The sequence below is a fragment of the Myotis lucifugus genome, unplaced genomic scaffold (assembly GCF_000147115.1).
Source record: "Myotis lucifugus unplaced genomic scaffold, Myoluc2.0 scaffold_715, whole genome shotgun sequence".
NCBI lineage: Eukaryota > Metazoa > Chordata > Mammalia > Chiroptera > Vespertilionidae > Myotis > Myotis lucifugus.
In genome coordinates, this window is record NW_005871763.1 from 30,559 (window position 1) to 51,752 (window position 21,194).

At 53.6% G+C, this 21,194-nt stretch overlaps 1 protein-coding gene and 3 non-coding genes across 4 annotated transcripts in view; 1 reads left to right on the forward strand and 3 right to left on the reverse strand.

The window, feature by feature from the left end:
- Positions 1-18,239, forward strand: part of LRRC75A (leucine rich repeat containing 75A) — a 21,615-nt gene extending 3,376 nt beyond the window's left edge. Inside the window, exons 2-4 of the mRNA XM_014447783.1 lie at positions 5,700-5,828; positions 13,961-14,076; positions 16,467-18,239. Coding sequence (XP_014303269.1) covers positions 5,700-5,828; positions 13,961-14,076; positions 16,467-17,004 — 783 coding nt within the window. The 3' untranslated portion in view covers positions 17,005-18,239. The remainder of the gene's footprint in view (positions 1-5,699; positions 5,829-13,960; positions 14,077-16,466) is intronic.
- A 656-nt stretch (positions 18,240-18,895) lies between these two features.
- LOC111823834 lies at positions 18,896-18,968 on the reverse strand. Its single transcript, XR_002826943.1, has one exon. It is a non-coding gene; the product is annotated as a small nucleolar RNA SNORD65 (small nucleolar RNA).
- A 697-nt stretch (positions 18,969-19,665) lies between these two features.
- Positions 19,666-19,733, reverse strand: LOC111823832. The gene has a single exon (XR_002826941.1). It is a non-coding gene; the product is annotated as a small nucleolar RNA SNORD49 (small nucleolar RNA).
- A 403-nt stretch (positions 19,734-20,136) lies between these two features.
- On the reverse strand, positions 20,137-20,205 carry LOC111823833. Its single transcript, XR_002826942.1, has one exon. It is a non-coding gene; the product is annotated as a small nucleolar RNA SNORD49 (small nucleolar RNA).
- Between the last annotated feature and the right edge of the window lie 989 nt (positions 20,206-21,194).

The following is a 21,194-nucleotide window of genomic DNA, read 5'->3' on the forward strand; positions in this document are numbered from 1 at the left end:
CAGCCGCCAGCCCGCTTTGCGCGCGCACCGCCGCACCACCGTACCTTTAAATTTTCCACACTGCGCCTCCGCTGAGCGTCGGAATGCTGTTGTTTTTGCTTCTAGTTGAAGAGACTCTCCTCAGCCAGCCTTCCCGTGGTTCTGGTTGATGTCCGCTCCGACTTTTAGTTGTATTTTTGAAGTGGTTGTCCACGGCGGCAGTCTCCAGTGTTTACCTATGCCGCCATCTTCGATTCCTTGTATCGGGACTGTCTGTTCTAAGCCACCTTGTCTGTGCACTTTGTTCTGCAGCCTGAAGCTGGCTAAGATGACTGAAGATGTTGACTCTCTCTGTTTAATGACCCATGTATTTCCTTTGCCGTGAAATGCCTGTTCACTTCTTTTGTCCACTTTCTATTGGGTATTCATTTTCTATTGTGCTGTAACTAATACCACAAACTTAGTGGCTTAAAAGAACATAATTTTATTAACTTACAGTTCAGGAGGTCAGAAGTCCAAAATGGGTCATATTGGGTGAAATCCAGGTGTTGGCAAACCTGCCTTCCTTCTGAAGTTTTAGGGGAAAATCCGTTTCCTCCCCTTCCAAAGGCTGCCCTCCTGTGGCTCAGGTCCCTCTTCCACCGTGACCTCTGTTTCTGTTGTCACACCTCTCCTCTCTCTGGCCCTCCTGTCTCCCTCTTAGGGGGACCCTTGTGATTACATTGGTCCTTCCCAAATATTCCCGGATAATCTCCTAAATTGGTGTTCTGAGACCCAATTTCCCATGGTAGGGGGTCCACACCAACAAACAATTCTCAGACGCCTGCCGGGGTCTGAAAATTCAACTCAGTTCTGAAACCATCTACTCAGAGATAGTATCAGATTCTATAAGTTAAGAGTTCAGTTCTATAAGACTGCCCCACCCACACGCATACTTCAAATGCCAGACACAAGCCCATTTTACCTGTGCTTCTGCCGATTGACCATAGATGGAAGGTTCCCATGACCCCTCCAATTCAAGAGGCCAATTGACCATCCAGGTTGTTACCTGTACTTCTGGTCAAGTGGCTATACATCATAGTTCCCAAAACTCCCTCCTTGGGTTTGATTAATTTGCTAAAATGGCTCACACAACTCAGAAACATGTTACTAGACCACTGGTTTATTGTAAAAGGATATAACTCAGGAACATCCAGATGGAAGAGATGGATAGGGAACGTATGGGCAAAGGGTGAGGTGCTTCCCTGCCCTCTCCCAGCTGGCCGCTCTCCCCGAATCTCACCTGTTCACCAACCTGGAAGCCCTCCCAACTCTTGGGTTTTTATGGAGGCTTCGTCACATAGGTGTTATTGATTAGATCACTGGCCATTGGCGATTGATTCAACCTCCCATCTGGGAGGCACCGGTGGGCGGAGGCACGGGTGGGTGGAGGTGGGGGTGGGTGGGAGGGACTAAAACTTCCAAACCTCTAATCACATGGTTGGTTCCATTGACAATTGGCCCCCATCCTTACATGGGCTCCACAAGTCACCCCATTCACATGACAAAAGACAAAATTCCCCTCTCAATGCTTAGGAAATTCCAAGAGTCCCCAGAGCTATGAGGCAGGGATTGTGACCAAAGAGCAAATATAAATCACAATAGTGTCTCTCCCACCTCAAGATCCTTACTCACACTGCTTTTGGTATCAGGATCTCTCTTTATACTCTTTGTTTATCTGTTTTAGGAAAATCAATTAATGTTTATTCAGTCATAATGACAAGTACAATTTTAATATCTGCAGCCTTTTCAGAAAGTGTTTACAGGTGACTCCATTACTGTAATATTGTAGTAAGTAAGCACTACTTTGTCACGAAGACAAAAACTCTGTGATCAAAGATCATAATCCTGTAGTCCTTCACTGAACACATATCCTATATAATAAAAGCCTAGGTGGCATGACACCCTTGAGCGACATCGTCACAACATGTCTGCCACAAGATGACTGCCCTCACATTGTCACAAAATGGCCACCACAAGATGGCTGGCAGGGGAGGGCAGTTGGGGGCAAGATCAGGCCAGCAGGGGAGGGCAGTTGGGGGCAATCAGGCAGGCAGGCAGGCGAGTGGTTAGGAGCCAGCAGTCCCGGATTGTGAGAGGGATGTCCAGCAGTCAGACATCCCCCGAGGGGTCCCAGATTGGAGAGGGGACACCCCCCCCCCTCCGTGCACGAATTTCATGCACTGGGCCTCTAGTACAGTTAATAAAGCAGGACATGCTTTGAATGGCAGTAATGTGCAAAATCCAGGTTGTAGAAATGTTAATATAGTTTTCACTACATCAGAATTCCATGTAGGGGTTTACAGTTTGGGAGTTTTAAGGACAAAAAAAGAGCAATTATTTAATCCTTATATAGTAGAGATGCCTGAATGAATAACCACTGGGCATTAACATGGAATTTACCAAAAAAAAATTTTTTTAATTTAAAAGACTGACCTATGTAACCTAAGTCTTTGTATTCTTTTTCATGTACCTGGATGCATGTTCCATCCCCAGCTGGATGTGTCTCTCACATTGGAGTCTCTCTCTTTCTCTTCCTCTTCCTCCCTCCCTCCCTCCTCCCTCCCTCCTTTCCATTCTCTCTTAACCCTTTGAGTGCCAACCAATATCCTAGGAACTACGCTAAAATTGCCAAGGCATTTTTGCTGATTTTACAGCAGTTTAGGAAAAAAATTAGAATCGCAAGTAAATGAAGTTACATATTCAAAAACTTAAGGAAACCTTTACTACATTGACATATTTAGCAATATCATCATCACTAATAAAAGCAGACTTAGAACTGGACGCCATTTCGAAGCTTTGATAGCGCTCCCGGCACTTTTGGTGAAAGACAGGAGGAGTACGATCGCGCTCCCCAGCACTCTAGGGGTTAAACTCAGTGGGAAAAATATCCTTGCGTGAAGATTAACAAAAAAGAGCTAGTCTCTTAGCAAGTTGAATGTTAAGAACATAGTTTTGTGTCTATAATCACTGCCTGTGTCAGGTTCCTATTGCAAGTATGTGCCCTTAACACCTCACCCATTCCCCAGCCCCTGGTAACCACCATCCACTCCTGTTTTGAGTTTGGTTCTTTTTAGATTGCACGTACTATACAAAATATATAGTATCAGTCTTTCTCCTTTTTAAAAAATATATTTTTATTGACTTCAGAGAGGAAGGGAGAGATAGAAACATCAATGAGAGAGATCGGCTGCCTCCTGCACACCTCACACTGGGGATCGAGTCCACAACCCAGGGATGTGCCCTTCAACGGAATCGAACCCGGAACCCTTCAGTCCACAGGCCAGTGCTCTATCCACTGAGCCAAATGGCTAGGGCATTGTCTTTCTCTTTCTGACTGACCTCCCTTAGCATAATGTCCTCAGGCTCCATCCATGTTGTGGCAGGTGGCAGATGTCCTCATGGCTGAATGGTGTTCCATGACATACCTGGTATATCACATCTTCCCTTCCCCCGCTGATGGACACAGGTGGTCTCCAGTCTTAGCTGTTATGAACTTGGGAGTACAGGTAGCTCTTCCATAGCCTGTTTTCACTTCCTTTGGATATATTCCCAGAGGCAGGATCGCTGGATTGTATGGTAGTTCTAGTTCTCATATTTTGAGCAACTTCTATAGTCACTAGAAGGCGCTCTGTGAGTCACCTGGGAGGTATTTAGGGGCAGAAAGGGAGGCACTGAGGAGTTCGGAGGATGGAGTATCTCCTTCCCTCTGGGAGGGCAGGGTTGCCACCTCACTAGTGCTGGCAGGACACCCCACTGAGTGCTTTAAAATGTCATTCCTGGGGGAAGTGCAACTGCAATTAGGTCGGTTAGTAAGGCTTTGTTTGGTATTGTAGCTTAGCAAAAGTGACTCCATTGTGGCCTGTTATTTCTTTTTTCTTTTTAACAAGGATCTACTCTTAATAGTTTTCAAATGTACCATGCAGCAGTGTTCATTGTAGTCAGCCGTTGTCCATTCCCTTCCTAGATGTCCGGCCGTTGAAGTCAGCCGCTCAGGCCTCAGTTTCTTCACCTGTAAACTGGGAATGATGATGTGAATTCTGAGTCAGGCAGGGAAGGCACTTAGAAAGGTTCAGGACATCCGCTGGTCTAAACCAGCTGGGTCGGGGTGGGGGGGATGGCATCTTTCTGGGCAGAGCAGCTCCGTGCCCAACAAGGGCTGGTTGGTATACCCAGACCCAAGGAGGACAGGCCCCACGTGCAGACACCAGGAGGGTAGAGGTGGGCCTGAGGGCCTGGGGGTCCTGAGGCCCGGTGTCCACGGCTGAGGCTGCACCTTTGCACCGGCAGCACAATTTATTGCCAAGATTTATTGCCAAGACATCCCACAGGACAACCCCTGCTGGAGGTCACCTGTCACCCATACTTCCTGTCCCCGACAACAGGAACTGGGGAGAGGGTTTGGGAAAAGGTAGAAGGTGTATCCGTGCTCTTTCACAGTGGAAGTTTAGTCCAACACTAGGGTAGAAAACCATGTTTCTTCTTCAAAGCAGTTTGCTCCATTTCAAGCTCCCACCACCCTGGCTGGTGGGAAATTCAAGTGTGGGGTCCGCCCTTGCCTGGGGATTGTGCAGGAGTTTGGGGTCTTACACAAACAGAACATTTGGAGCAGGGCTACTGGGTCCCGCTCTAGTCCAAGTGCCGAGAGCCTCGGGATGGTGGGCAGGAGTCTGCAGGGGCTCTCATATGTGTGTGGGACCCCCCCCCGCCCCCCCGCCAGATCCTTGTCCTTCCTCAGGCTTAGGGAACCTCTGTCCCATGTCCCAGTGGGTTTTTTTGTTGTTGAAAGTATTACATATGTCCCCTTTTTCCCCCCATTGACCCTTTCTAGCCTGCCCCCCTCCCCCGCCCCAGGCTTTTACACACTATTGTCTGTGTCCATGGGCCATGCATATGTGCACACAAGGTCTTTGGTAGATCTCTTCCCACCCACCCACCCTCCCCCGCCTTCCCTCTGAGGTTCAACATCTGTTCCTGCTTCTATGCTCTGGATCTGTTTTGTTCATCAGTTTATTTTGTTCATTAGATTCCACATACGAGTGAGATCATGTTGTCCCTGTGGTCTCTGCCACCGTTCCCACCCCATTCCGTGTCCTTTGCACCAGGCCCCCTCCTCTCCCCTTAGGAGGAGCCACGTGACACCCTCTCTTTGGGAGTCCTGGTGGGGCCTTCCTCCTGGGGCCTGGCAGCTTCTCCCTTAACCCCACAGCTCAGCCCCCTCCCTCCAAGGCACAGGGACCCCGAGTCAGGTCACCCACAGAGGAAGCAGTCAAAACGGCCTCAGAAGCAAGAAAAAGACAAACATCAGGGCATGGTCCTGTCTCCCGGCTGGGGCATTTCCAGGCGTGCCGTCTGCCAGGTCTGAGGGATGGAGAAGCAGCCAGGGGCCTAGCCCGCAAGCCTCGGCCTCGGCCTCGGGGAACCTGAGAGGTGGCAGCCGGGCCTCTTGGGAGAGGGCCATAAACTGGAAGGCCAGGGTGCAGGCTTGCCTGGTTCCCTGGGACGCCCTCTAGCTGCTTTCCGGAAGGTTAGGAAGCCTCTGGGGAGGGGTGCCCTCCCTTGCCGGGGCCCTGCTGTGTGGGAGGCTGAGCTGCCTCCAGGGGGTTGCTCTGGGCGTTTGGGTGGGACGTGAGGGTAGGGCAGGACCGCCCCTGACCTCTGCGCACCCTTCGTCCTTGCAGGACCTGGGCATGGAGTCGACCTCGCTGGATGACGTGCTGTACCGCTACGCCAGCTTCCGGAACCTGGTGGACCCCATCACCCACGACCTCATCATCAGCCTGGCTCGCTACATCCACTGCCCCAAGCCGGTAGGCGGCTGTGTCTAAACCAGCTGGGTCCGGCGGGGGGGGGGGGGTGAGGTGGCATCTTTCTGGGCAGAGCAGCTCCGTGCCCAACAAGGGCTTGTTGGTATACCCAGACCCAAAGAGGACAGGGCCCCACGTGCAGACACCAGGAGGGTAGAGGTGGGCCTGAGGGCCTGGCGGTCCTAAAGCCCGGCGTCCACAGCTGAAGCTGCACCTTGGCACCGGCAGCACAAGTTTTATTAAATCTGGATTTATTGCCAAAGGGTAAAAATCCAAATATTTCACACAATCCCTATGTTCAGTTATCTTGGAAATGGGGAGCTCCAGCAACACGAAGCCCACGTTTCGATGAGTAGCCACCCGCGATGTGGGGCCAGGGCCCCCTGTTCCATCGTCGTCGTCGTCGGCTGTGCCCTGCACAGACTGCAGGCACAGAGGCGGCAGGAGACAGTGCTGATCCCGCCCTCTCTTCGCCCCCCAAGCCGTGGACACTGGTGCAGACTGTGTCCACCGAGGGGGGCTTTTCCTTGTTTGTTCAGAGGTGCCACCTAAGTCTGGCGGTGGCCCTGCATGGCCTCAGTCCCCACCCCAGGTGCCCTCCTCCTGAGCTGAGTGTCATTTTACACCCACCACCCTCCTCATGCCCGCTCACGCCTGGCCCGGGCGCTGCAGGCGCTGCTCAACCCCTTCTTGGTGGGAGGGTCTGTCCCTCTTCCTGCTGGGGCACCGGGCGGCTCACGCAGACCTGCCCACGGGACCTGGGGTGGGGGTGGGGGGGTGGCGGGGTGCACACTCCATGCCTTGGCTTCTCTCTTGTCTCAGTTCCTTCTCTCCCATCCCTCCATTTCCAGCAGCTTCCAAAAGGAGCGCTTTCTCTGTGGCAGGGATGGAACGCAGCCTGTGCTGTGATTTAAATAAAACCAGACTCCTCCCCTGGTCCTGCCGCCTCCACCTGCCGACTCTGCTCCAGCCCTGGGCCCCCCTCGGCCCACCCACCCCCCAACCCGCCCCCCCCCCTCCACCCCGCACCCAGATCCCCTCCTACCTGAGGAGCTTGGCTGCCACCCTGACCGCACCTGCCGCCTGTCTCACGTTCCCTCCTCCAGACTCTAGTGGGCCTTCCTCCTAGGGCCTGGCAGCTCCTCCCTTAACCCCACAACTCAGAACCCCTCCCTCCAAGGCACAGGGACCCCGAGGTCCGGTCACCCACAGAGGAAGCAGTCAAAACGGCCTCAGAAGCAAGAAAAAGGCAAATCAGGGCATGCCCCTGTCTCCCGGCTGGGGCATCTCCAGGCCCGTCTGCCAGGTCTGTGGGATGGAGAAGCAGCCGGGCGCCTGGCCCGCAGGTCACCTGTCAGAGACCTTTGATCAGCCTGCCGCTCCCTGGTCTCCATCTCCTCGCTTATTTTTTCATTTCACTCGCTCGTCTCCAAAATTATCTTGCTTATTTTTTTGTTGGCTAATGTAGGGTCTGCTTTCCCCACGAGAACACAAACTCCACAAGGGGCAAGAGGCAGCTCTGCCCGTCACGGTCACGTCTGCACCAAGCAGAGCCGGCATGAAGCAGGAGACCCTTCCCATTGTGAACTTTAAGAGATTCTCAGGGGGCGTGGCAGGATAGAGGAAAGGAACGGGACACTGAGGCCCCAAAGACCAGCAGCAGGAAGTCATTGCCGGGCCGCGGTGGAAGCTGTGTTGTTGCTGAAGGCGGGATGAGAATGCCTCTTCCAGACCCGGGTGTGCTCATTGCCGCCTAACAAATCGCCCCGCGGCTTAGGGCTTACAACGCAGACATTGCTGTCCAGGCTCTGTGGGGCAGGCATCCTAGCTGCTCAGCTGGCTGGTCCTGGCTTAGAGTCTCGAGACACTGGCCAAGGCTGAGTATCTGGAGGCTTGACAGAGGTGGGCACCCGCCCCCAGGGTGGGGCATCCGTGGTGGTTGGCAGGAGGCCTGGGTGCCTTGCCGCGGGGCCTCTCCATAGGCGCCCCTGAGTGTCCCCACGGCATAGCAGCGGCTCCACCCAGAGCGGGCGGCCCAGGAGAAAGCGAGGCAGACGCACAGGACCCTTTATGACCTAGCTGCCATCACTACCATGTTCTGCTGATTGCCCAGGTCAGCCCTGAGACAGTGAGGACGCAGACCGGGCGAGGGCACAGGAGTCCAGAACCGCCAGGGCTGTCCTGGAGGCTGACGCAGGGAGGGAGTGAAAGAGAAACGCCTGACCGCTCCTGCTGCCCCCTGACCTCTCCCACAGGCTCCCGTTCGTGTCATGCAGCTGGGAGCCCTGGGCCAGAGGGCTGGGTGATGCCCAGCCTTCAGAGCACACGGAAGGACAGAGAATGGACTGGGGAGAGGGAGCAAGCAGGAAACCCAGCACAGGGTCTCCAGCTTGATATTTGATGAATGGATGAATTTATGAATGGATGATAGACGCTTTGGGCATAACTCAGTGGGGAGCTCTGCGTGTTTGCCTGGGGGCAGCGTGTCCAGGTGGGTGTTGCTGTCTGACACTGGAGCCATGGGGCCTTGTCCCAGCACTGGGGCCCTCAAGGGGCGGGGTGCAGGAATACCCTGAATAGCGTTCCCGGACAGGTCAGAGTCCCTCAAACATTCTTCTCCAGAGCCTCCAGCCCCCCACCCCCTGCGGTGCCAACTCACCCCTGACTTGCCCCAGCCCCTCTCCTGCCTTCTTCCGTGGAGCTTCCAGTTTGGCTAGGACTCACCTGCAAGTACCTGAAGCCCACTGGGCTGCCTCAAGCTAGGGAGAGAATTTACCCTGATACTGAGGGGCCTTGTGGGGGCTAAAGGCAGCCAAGCTTGAAGGAGGGACTAGAACTACAAACAGTGCAGACTTCTCCCCTCTGCTACCTCCCAGACCAACCCACTCTTCCCTGGCTCTTTCCCAGGACACCAGGCCAAGCCCATGGCTTGTGATTCACACCTCTGTCCAGCCCTGAGGAGTCAGGATCCAGGGAAAGGGCTGATTGGCTGGGCTCTGCCAGGGCCCGCTTCTGGGCCAATCAGCTGTAGCTTGGGCGTGGCATGTAGTTGTGGGAAGGGCTGTTGCGGTGCACACTCTAAAAGGAAAGTCTCCAGCCCAGGCGCGCAGGGCGCAGGGATCTCTGATGTGCATAACATGTGCTGCTTATTGTCCGAGCCCCCACATTACACAGGGTGGGAGCTGCTCTGCACCTGAGAGGCATTTGAAACCCCCAACGGCACTTTCTCCTTCTTTCCCTCCTCCCTCCCCTTCCATCAGTCCTTCCCCACCTCAAGCTCTGGCTCCACCTCTGGGGCAGTCCTGCTTTATTCCGTTCTCCGCTGGAGGGAGGCCTGGAGGGGGCTGTCGAAAAGCAGTGGAATGAAGGGAAATTAGAGGGGGCTGCTTCAGTCTTTTCTGGGTGCAAATGAAGGAAACGCCTCTCCAGGAGGGCCTTGCAAAGCACAGGGCCTGCTGGCAGCTGGGAGCCCAGCTCAGAGCCTGCGAGGTCTGGAGGTCTGGTCCCGACCCCATCTCACACATGGTGTGGCTTGCCAGTCTGTTCACCTTCTTGATGCCCCAGGGTCCTCATTTGCAAAGTGGAGATACTAGAAGCCCTGTTCCCTAGGACTGTTGTGAGTTACAGCGTTGTGATGAGTTCACGCAGGCAGTGCAGAGGCAATGCCTGGCAGGCAGTGTTAGATGCTCAAGAAATGTTAGCTGTTGTTTAGACTTCCGTGAGGACATAGCTTACGTTTGTCTCTAGTCGCTTAGTTAGGTGACTGTATCTGCTGTCCCCATTGAGTGGAACAGGAGCCGCTCCTCTGGTCTCCCAGGTCAGCAGCCTGTGCCTCGCCCTGCACACAGCTGCCCCCTTGTGGCAGTGCCGTGCACTGGTGCTGCTTTGTCTCCTGTCTTCCTCCTATCAGGGCCCAGTTGTCCTGATTTTGGAAACCTTGGGAAGTGGTTGGAGGAGGAGCTGGAGCAGAGGGGCTTGGTTCTCAGCTTTGATTTTATAGAGAAAAAGAGCGAAATATCGGGGGTTTTTGTTCCACTTATTTATGCATTCACCGGTTGGTTCTCGTATGTGCCCTGACCGGGGATCGAACCCACAACCTTGGTGTATGGGGATGATTCTCTAACCAACTCAGTTACCCAACCAGGGCCAGTTCTCGGCTTTGGAGCAGGCGTTGGGGAGACTGGCAACACTCTGTCCTGGGGTCCAGGAGAGATGCTGGGCAGACCACCAGCTCTTACCCACTGGTCCTTCTTGCCTGAAACAGTGCTCTCCACCTCGGCAGCACATGGGGATCACCTGGGGAGCTTTTAAAAACCCCGCAACTGAACTGCTCACCCGTTGCTGGGGGCTGCCCTGGTGACCCCAGGGTACGAGAGTCCTCGGTAAAGAACTGCGGCTCTAGAGCACCATATCCCTTGTCCCCTCCCTTCTCCCTTTGGCCCCCAAAGTTGGCCTTCACCATGCCAGCCCCTCCTGGAGCCTTCGCTGGTGCCCATGGCTCCCCTCTTGCTTCTCTGACTGGCCTTCTCCGTCCCTCCATGTCCAGTATGTCTCTGCCCCTTTGATGCTGCAGCTGTTCACCCTGCCTTCCCCTCAGCTCATTTCCTGGCCAGGGGCTTCACCAGATGCTGATGGACATGTCCAGCCTGGGCCTGTCTTGAGTCCAGCCCCCTAAGTTCATCACATCTCCCAGCGGAAACGAGCCCCGCATTCCCGTCCTGCTTTCCACCTGGTTCTTATCCAGAGCCTCTTGCCTTCTACCACGGTCCCAAGGCCAAAGCCAAGACCCCTCCTCACCCTCCCTGCCCATCCCCTCCATCCTGTGCATGGTCAGTCGAGTGTGGTGGCCTCTGTCACTTTCAGCCATTTCCATGGGCCCAGCAGGGGTGCCCCAAACCACACATAAGCAGATGGGCCTGGCCCTGAGTCACCCTGTCTGCCTCCAGTCCACCCCTTTCTCCATCCCCCGTCCGAGGGACAGTCCTAGAATGCGAATGTGGTACCGTCTGCCCCTGCAGGGATTCCTCTGGTCCCATGGTGGAGCCCTGCCTGCTGCAGCACCATTATTTCCCAACACTCACCCTATGTCCAGACTCAGCAAGAAACAAAGTCTAGGAACCTAGGGGTTGTGAATGCATTTGCCCGGAGTGACAGGTGACATCTGTTCCTCTCACAGGCAGCCTTAGGCGCTTGGAAGAGGTGAGGGTTCGGAGAACCAGAGACCAGAGGTTTCCTTTAAACCAGTTTCATTCCGCTTCGGGCCTGCCTCCGTCTGCTGATTCCTGTACACATGCTCATCTCTTCGGACACTCAGCTCCCCTCTTCCAACTCCTCTGTCTCTTGTCTCCCTCCCTCAGAGTCTCCTCTTGCCTTTTCATCAGCCTTGGCCCTCTGAGCCTCAGTTTCCTCCTCTGTAAAATGGGGATAATGAAAGCGTTTACTTCACCAGGGTGTTGTGGGAATTCCATCAAGCCCTAGCGTAATGTCTGTGTGCACTAATCCAGGTTGCAGACAACAGTGGCTTGGGCCAAGGTGGTAGCTGCGGAAATGGCAAGAAATCAGGCTCCAGATTGTCACCTGTCCCCACACCAGTAACACCCTCCACACCCCCAAGCCCTGGACAAGTGTTGTCACTAATCCATCTGCTCTTAGAAGCCAGCTCAAATCTGAGCCTGGGCAGAAGTACCCTTCCTTCTTTACCCTGCCGACGTTCTGTGTGTTTGTGCCAATTTTACAATACAGCACAGTATACAGCCATATATACAGCATATATATATTGTTGTTGTTAATCCAAACCCGAGGATATTTTTTCCATTGGTTTTTAGAGAGATTAGAAGGGAGGGAGGAGGAAGAGGGAGAGAAACATCCATGTGAGAGACAGACACATCGATTGGTTGCCTCCTGCACGCTCCCCAGCCGGAGCCGGGGATCGAACCTGCAACCCATGTATGTGCCCTTGACAGGGAATCAAACCTGTGACCCTTCAGTCTGAGAGTTGACGCTCTAACTACGGAGCAACCGGCCAGGGTTACCGCACAGTATTGATTCAGTGAGCATTCCTGGAGAGCATGCTGTGTGCCCAGCTACATTCAGAGCACTTTACACGTAGGAACTCATTTCATCCCCGTGAGGTTGGTACTGTTATCCCTGTACAGGTGAGGATCAGAGGCACAGAGGTCAAGGGATTTTCCCAAGTCACATAGGAGATGACAAAGCAAGGATTTGAATCCACACTTTGGTGCCAAGTTCATTCTCTTAATGACTCAATGTGCTGCTCCTCTGTTAGCAGAGCGAGGATGATCTATACTAATAAAAGGGTGATATGCTAATTAGTGTGGACGTCTTCCAGATGTCCATCCAGACAAAGCCACAGCGGCTGCAAGGCCTGGGACTCATGGCAGCCGTGGCCTTATGGCAGCTGTAGGCTAAAGCAGCTGTGAACCTCGGCAGTTGCAGGGCTCAGGGCTCAGGCCTGGCAACCATCGCGGCTGGCAGTGGCAGCAGCAGCGGGGTGATGGGGGCAGCACCTTCCCCTGATCAGCCAGTCGCCTCCCGAAGGGGGAGCGGGCCTAAGCCGTCAGTAGGACATCCCCTGAGGGCTCCCGGAGTATGAGAGAGGCAGGCCAGGCTGAGGGCAACCCCCCCCCCCCCGTCCCCTAGTGCATGTGCACCAGGGCCCTAGTAATGATAAATAAAAACCAAGCTGGCTTTTACCAAGGGCTCACTCTTGCAAGGTGCGCTGCCGAGCCCTGGAACCTGGGTTAACAGCTAAACCTCCCCACACCCACATTTGCTGGTCACAGGTGGGTCTCATCCCAAGCCCTGGCACGCTGGCCTCAGCCTCTGGTGGAAGCACACACTCTCGGCACTCTCCCGGGGCTCAGTGACTGTTTGTTGATTTGACTTCCCTTGGGATGGAGTTGGAGTCTCTCTGCTGCCACCTTTAACCCAGGGCATTCATGTGCCGGGGCTGCCATGAAAAAACACCACTTAAACCACAGGAACTTACTTCTCCCAGTTCTGGAGGCCGGAAGTCCAAGTTCAAGGTGTCTTCAGATTCACTTCCTCTGAGGCCTCTCTCCGTGGCTTGCAGACGGCCGTCTTCACAAGGTCTTCCCTCAGCGCACGTCTGCGTCCTGATCTCTTATGGGGACACCAGCCGCTGGGTTAGGCCCCACGGCCTCATTTTACCTTAACTACTCTTTAAGGGCCCTACCTCCAAATGCAGTCACATTCTGGTGGGGGGGGGGGGAGGGGGCAACCGGTGTGGCTCAGTTGGCTGAGCATCGTCCTGTGCACCAGGAGGTTGATGGTTCGATTCTCAGTCAGAGCACATACCTGGGTTATGGGTTCCATCCCCAGGTGGAGGCGTGTAGGAGGCAGCCGATCAATGATTCTCTCTCATCATTGATGTTTCTATCTCTCTCCCTCTCCTTTCCTCTCTGAAATCAATAAAAACATATTTTTTTAAAAAAAAAGAACTTTGGGAAGGACACAATTCAGAGCATAACCCCAGGGTCTCAAACTCAAATGCTGCTAAAAAAAAAACAAAAAACAAAAAAAAACTCAAATGCTGATGGGCCAGACAGGTAACAGATCAATGAATTGGGCTGTGAAAGACGTGGCTCCTTCGTTCTGTTATTTTCCCACTTTGGACCTGGGTAAGAGACATGATGACAACATCTCACTCTCCTCTGTCCCGTGTGAAATACAGAGCAAGGGCGTTTGTTCATGGCTGCGTCCTCAGCTCTGAGGACAAGTGTCTGGCACCAGGTGCTCGGTAAGTATTTGTTGAACCAGTGAACGAGCAGAATGGCCCTGAGTGTAGGGGAGCGGCCGGGACCACAGAGAGTCCTGCTAAGGGATCAGCTGGCAACTCACCCCAATGAGTTGTCAGATCACCTGGAATCCCGACTTTTATATAAAGCTCCAGTTTTTCAATCGTAGCAACTAATTCGCAAAAACTGAAACCATCATGCAGATCATTTTACCCACTGCTCTCTGCGAAGGGCACCCACCTTGAGCCAGAGGGTCGGCGCCCCAGCTCAGCCTGGGTGCCATGCTTTCTGCAGGGACAGGAAGCTGGAGGTGGGGGGCCGGGCTCTCACACACACACCCTGTGGTTGCCTCTGCAGGAGGGCGATGCACTAGGCGCCATGGAGAAGCTGTGCCGGCAGCTGACATACCATCTCAGCCCCCACTCCCAGTGGAGGCGGCACCGGGGGCTGGTGAAGAGGAAGCCACAGGCCTGGTGAGTCATGGTCACCTGAGGTGGGTCTGCCTGCCCCCCTGCCCAGGCTCCTTCTACAAGGGCAGCCCAAAGACGGTCTGTGTCAGGCTGGGTGTGTGACATGACACAGCACCCCTCCCAGGGGAGCGGGGTGAAGGGAAGAGCTGGAAGGCTGCCCGGAGCTGGTGAGCATGAGAGAATTCAGTGGTGGGCATTCCAGGTAGCAGGAGCCATGAGAGGCCCTGGAGGCAGGGCCCTGGTCTGTGGGGTGGGCGCTGGGGATGTGGGCCCATCTCAATGGATGGGTGGGGAGGGGGACATGAGTTTCTAATTCCTGGTGCAGTGAACGTGGGCACTCGCACTCACTGAACCCCAGTGCCTCCTGGTTATCCCCTCGGGAGGCCCAGACCCCAGCACATCCCTGGTTCATGCAGCAGTGAGAACCCTCAGGGGCTTTGTGGCCCCTGAGACTGGGGAGAGGAGGCCACATGGGACACAGAACCTGTGGCCATGGCAGGAAGTGGATGCAAGGGATCCTGGAAGGAAGACTTCCTGGGGGAGGACATGAGCATTCCCGAGGCTGCTGTGGGCTCACCCTCCAGTCTGCAGCTGGGGGAGGAAGGCCTGCCCCTCCCTGAGAAGAAAGGGGCTCCTTTCCCTTCCAGACAACCCCACCCCCAAGCGGGGGAAGGAAGTGAGGCTCCCACTGGCTGAGGGCAGGGGCCATATATGCAGACAGAGCAGGACGGGAGAACCCCTGGGACCTGGAATGCCAGGAGGACATTTTGTGAGCTAGTTGTTTAGGTTTGAAAAGCTGGCAGTGTGAGCTCTGTTGGAATCCGGGGGCCTCTTCTACTGTCTCCCCCCAACACACGCGTGCTCAGTCCATTCTTCTTTCAGCTCTGCTCCTCTAAGGCGGCTTCTGGTCACATTGAGTGAAATGCAAGCAGGGCCTTATGTGATGGGTCCCCAGCCCCTCTCTCTCTCCCTCCCACTCTCCTGTGCCCCCTGCTACACTCTCCTTCTTGCTGGTTCAGACACACCAAGCTCTTTCCAACCTCAGGGCCTTTGCACTGCACTCCCTCTGCTGAAACTCACAAACCCTCCCGATGGCCTGCTTTCTCCTTACTCGTCAGCTCAAATGTTACCTCCTCAAAGCAGCCTTCCTGAGTAGCCGTGCCCACCCCCCCAGGCTACTCTCTCACTTGACTCTCAGGTTGTCTTGTTTGTTGTCCAGCCGCTGTCCAGCAGAGTGAAAACGGGAGTCTTGTCCATCTTGTTCACCACTATGGCCTTGGTGCCTAGGGCAGTGCCTGGCACCTAGTAGCTTAACAAACACTTGAAGGACTGACCAAGGTAGGGACTATTACTGTTGCCGTTTGGCCGCGATCAGCCGGCTGAGAAGTGGCAGGGCCAGATTCACACCCCAGGCTCAGGCTGTTAACCACCCACTTCCCATTTCCCTGCTGTCATAGGCCTGCTTTATTAATAACAGTAATGAGAATTACAGCCAACACTAAATCACCCTAAACAAGTGCCGGCAGTGTTCCTGGCCCTTAGATGTCATGCCTGGAGAGCTTCACCTTCAAACTCCCGGGGGCTCGGCAAGATGAGCACACTGAGGTGGCCTTTCAGCGTCAGGAGGTCCCGAGCATAGAGGATAGGGGTTTGCCTGCTCAGGCTGCTGCTACTAATGTGTGCAGGCTGTTAACACCACTACCCCCCCTCCCTTCCTCCCGACACACACACTCTCCTGAGGCACCTGGAAATGGGGAGCTGTGGCCAGAGCAAGGAGCAGGGGAAGAAAGAGCAATGGCAGAAGGCAGGGAGTGGAGAGCACTCGGCCACCAGGGTCAGCAGCTCCCACCGGGCTGGCAGCCCCTGTCTGCTGTCTTGCGGGGATCTCCCTAAGGATCCCCATTTGGTGGGGAAGATGGCCTTAACACAGGAAGTGCTCAGGTGATGAATAATGTCAGCAGCAACTATTTATTCATCACCCAAACAAGGCCCTGTTTTAAATGCTTTGCATTTATTATCTTCACGTAACAACCCTGTAGCACTCAACTAGCTCCATTTTTTCCAGAAAATAACTGAGGAGCAGAAAGGTTAAGGACCTAATAAGTAAAGGTCACACTGAGTAGGAAGGAGGTAAGATGCAAACCCAGGCACTGTGGCTGGAGTGTACCCTTAGTCACTGCAGAAGCACTGGGCTTTCCCTTGTGGTCCCTCGGCTCTGGCCAGCGGGGCCCAGCCAGGCCGAGATGCGGGGTAGTGCCGGGGACTAGGGTCTGTTCCCTCCCATCCCTGGAGCAGAGGCTGGCTCTGTGGTGCCGTCACTGCTGCCCTGGGAGAGAGCCCGGCCCCATTACGGCCCCATTACCTGAACCCTGCTTGTCCCTTCTCCCCTTCAGCCTCAAGGCTGTCCTGGCTGGAAGCCCTCTGGACAACACGGTAGACCTGTCGGGCATCCCGCTGACCTCGCGTGACCTGGAGCGGGTGAGCAGCTACCTGCAGCGCTGTGGGGAGCAGGTGGACAGTGTGGAGCTGGGCTTCACGGGCCTCACGGATGACATGGTCCTCCAGCTGTTGCCGGCACTCAGCACGCTGCCCCGCCTCACCACGCTGGCCCTCAACGGCAACCGGCTGACCCGAGCGCTGCTGCGTGACCTCACCGACACCCTTAAGGACCCCAGCAAGTTCCCCAATGTCACGTGGATTGATCTGGGCAACAACGTGGACATCTTCTCCTTGCCCCAGCCCTTCCTGCTCAGCCTGCGCAAGCGCTCCCCGAAGCAGGGCCACCTCCCCACCATCTTGGAGCTGGGCGAGAGCCCAGGCTGTGTAGAGGAGGCTTGGGATGGAACAGTGGACCAGGACCCTGCAGGGGACTGTGTGGCCTCCCCCAAAGACCTCGAGGGCAGGGAAACTGCAGGTCCAGCTCAGACGTGACATGGAAGTGGGGCCTCACCAGGTAGTCCTTGTGGGGTATGATGGCTGAGGCAGAGTCACTACCCAAGCAGCCCCCATGGGAAGCCAGATCACAGAATCTGGGAAAAGGTAACACTTCTCACGGGTCCATCGTACCCCTCGTCCATCTCCGTTCTCTTTGTTTGGCTCCTGAGAAGTCATCCCTGGCTCAGGAGTCAGCCCTCGTCCTCCCCACTTACAGGTTGGGGTGCTGGAAGCGTGAGCTGTGAGTGTAGTTGGGGCCTACATCCAACCCGGGACTTTCTAATTTTACTTCACAGTTGTCCTGTTCAGGGCAGCACACTCCAGCCAGATGCTAAATGTGCGCAAGGCAGGTTGGCATCTCGGTACCCCATCTCCTGAGTGGCCCTCCGGGTAGGGAGCCTGGGTTCCTGGCTGCCAGATTCCAGGAGCAGTCGCCCTTGGGACTGCAGGCTGCCTACCTCCTCCTTGTGAACCCCTGGGCTCCTTGTAACCGACTTCCAGTCTCAGCCCTCAACCCCATGATTCCAGAGGCCTGGCCATGGAACCAGCCACCAGCCTTCAATGTAGAACATCCTAAGGTATCAGGAGCAAATGGAAGAGCCCACTGAGAAACCCCACACACACTCCCAAAGACAGACTTCACCATGGGTGGTTCCAGTGTTGCCAGTTTAAGGACCCTTTTCCAGTACTGTCTCTGAATATAGTCCTTAACTCAGCACATTCCCAAAAGCTATCATGGAAGGACAGGAACGCAGATCTTGTCCCTCCAAAGACAGCCTTGATAGGGAAAAGGTCCCCAAAGCAAGTTTCCATCCACCCTTAACCAAGGCCCACCAAGCTTTTAAAAATCCTCTTTAAATATAAACAGCAAATCCTGGCAACCAATCTTGAGCCAGAGAAAGTCATTTCAGGTGCCTGATGATTACCTCAGGCCATCAGAGGACTAGCAAGTGCAGCCCAACAGGCTAGAAGGCAAAATTCCAACTCAGGAAGGCAAGATGGGGGCAGGCACAGCGCACTTTAGGAGTTACTAGGAGGGCCAGGGAAAGGACAGTTCCCGAGGAACTAGGGACTGGACTAAGTGTATGGATGTTTAGATGCTCTGGGACTTTTAGCCTCCAAGGCAAATGAGAACAGCTTAGACCACAGGGAAGTTGAGTACCTGGACTGCTAATATTTCCCAGCAGTGACCAAGTTTAACTTTCTTCAAATACACATTTTAAGAACCAATACCAAAGACCATCCTTTATTGTTTATGATAATTGCATGGATATTAATTTCAGGAGGACATTTCAGAACTTGGACCCTTGCCTAATATAACAAATACTAAAATGTACATAAGCTCCTTTTGAGCGAGGGACAATACTAGAAAACTCATGAATGTAATGACACCAAAGTGCTTGTCCTACAAAAAGGTGGTCAAAATCCATTTCTTGGCCCTCATTGGTAAGACTGGCCTGATACTTAGCACAAAGTGAGACTTTCTTTTTTTTAAATATATTTTTTATTGATTTCAGAGAGGAAGGTAGAGAGAAACACTGATGAGAATCAGATCGGCTGCCTCCTGCACACCCCCCACTGGGGATTCAAACCTGCAGCCTGGGCATGTGCCCTTGACTAGAATTGAACCTGGGACCCTTGAGTCCGCAGGCCGATGCTCTATCCACTGAGCCAAGCCAGTGGGGCAAGGTGAGACTTTGTACACCAAATGCTGAAGCCTAGGTTTCCGTCTGGAGTCCAAATTGATGGTGACTACTGGTCCTTGGAACTTCAAGTTCTGCCCCTGCTGCAGCATGGTGGACCATCCGTTAGAAAAAACAGCCTGCAAGGAACGAAGTATCAGTCACACTTCCTACTCCAAACAGCAGTCATGCACAGCATAGGATATCTTCAGAAAACCGTAAGTTCACCACCACACAATCTGCCGGTAATTCCAGCTATTTTGGGTGATTTCATCATTTGATATCCTTTTCTGCAAGTTCATGCTAACAAAACTAGCTGCTCATTCATTGACCATGGGGGCAATCACTGTCCAGATGGAATCTTACCTGTCCCCAGGGTAAGCTGCTGCCGCTGCCACCATCACCACCACCATCACCAGCTTTGGCCTGCACTGGTCACCATTCTTCAGCACTCAGAGCCTGGGGGAACGAACACCACACCCACAGTCAGCAGATGCAGTTCTGATCACAAGTCTCAACTACAAATTTAAGTCCCTGTTAACAGTCCTTAAGATTTAAGTCCTATTTGGCTTCTTGGGTATTGTAAGCGCCACTTACTCAGTATTTTAAACATTACAAACCTAAGGCTTATCATCTTTTAGAATGAAGAAAATCACATGTTAGAGCAGGAAGGCAATTTTCTCAGGATTATACATCCATAAAGTGAAAAAAGAGCTCCAGGGTATGCTCTGCACTCTGCTCCACTGCCAATATCTGACCTAGTACGACTTCACCAGACTCAACTGCCAGCTAAGCCTACTCACCCACTCACCTCTCCACAGACCACAGGCTTACCTCGTTGCAGGCCAATGCTCCACTGCAGTCCTCAGCTCTTGCCAGTTCATTCATATGCAACCTGGGTGAATGTAGAAACTAAGGGTCACAATGCAGACCAACTTACTCCTGGGCACCAGCCGCCTGAGCCCTTGTTGACTGCAGTCAGCCAGGAATTATCGTCAGTTATCGCTTCTGACGGCACTTCCTATGGGTGATTTCATCAGAGCAGTCAAGCTCACCGTTCCCAGTACTGCTCCAGGCACCACCTGGATTAACTAACGTTGACCAAGCCAGGAGACATTTTAATGGACTTTGTCTATGCGTACAGCTACGATTTTAGTTCCGGTTAGGGGCAACGATCTCCTAGCCACTGCAATTATGCAATGAGGTAGTGCATCATAAACACGTAAAACTACAACTGTACAACGTCAAGGCAACTTCAGGGCATTTAAGGAAACAAGACACCCAAGTTCTATACTAAACCCCGGTAGCCTAGGCCTTACCGCAGGGCGCAGTGCCGCTCCGACCTCGGCCCTCTTCGGTGGGTCTTCTGTCGGAAAAGGAAGGACATGCATTTAGGGCGGATTCTGCTCGCTAACTGCAACCGAACTACCGAGGTCTCTGCGACTGCGGTCAGATCGTGTGAAATCGTCAGCTAGCGCATCTGACGGCACTTCCTAGGATCGGTATCATCAGGACAGTCGACCAAGTCTCCATGCGCCCATTACACGCCACCCACGTGTCAGCGCCCCTGGGTGCAGGGCCCCGCTTACCCAGTTCTCTCGGGGTGGCTCACTCCCAACGGCGAGCCCAGACTCAGGGGTCCCAGCCTTTGGCTGTTGGAGACCGGGTGTAAGCTGACACAGTCCTTGCACCTGAAGGGGCTAGCAAGGCTGGGACCCTTACCCACACAGTTTTCCCAGACTTGTTTGGATGGCGGTTATCAGTAGAATGAGAGCAACCTTCGTAGAATGAGAACAGCCTTTCATGGCTTATCAAGAAGTCTGTAACTATTTACTGAGATTTGCTGTACCGAGAACTTGTCCTTCTGCTCTGTCCTCCCTTAGAGATTAAGAGGAACAAAGAATGCATTCCTCTTGACAGACCTCCTATTCAGTGTTTTGTGTATAAAAGGCATTGCGTGGTTAATAAACTTACTGCAGTTCCTCGATTGATCTGTAGTCCTTCCGATCCCGCTCTCCTGTCTTTCTTTCTTTTCTCAATTTCCACCTCCCTACCTCAGCCCAGTTCAACCTGTCAGGCTGGCCCTGACAAATTGGTGCCCGAAAGCCAGGGACCTGAGGACTTGGGAAGCAAACGGTGAGGAACTCCTCCGGATAGAGAGTGCGCTCGTTAAGGTAAGGGAGGAGCAATTTTTTGATAGTTGGGAGTAAAGCATGGGACAGTTAGAATCTAGGAAAAATGCCCTTTATGGGCAAATGTTAAAGTCTATGCTCAACAGTAAAGGAACTAAGGTTAATGACAAGCAAGTAGAAAATGTTTAAAAATTCATTCAGGAGGTCTGCTCTTGGTTTCCTGAGGAAGGAACCGTTAACTTAGAAACGTGGCAGAAAGTTGGAGAACACATGCGCAATCATTATAAAGCCCTTGGGCCAAGTGAGACCCCGGCTGATGCATTTTCCTTATAAAATTGGATACGGGATTGTTTAGATCCCAGGCATGACCATA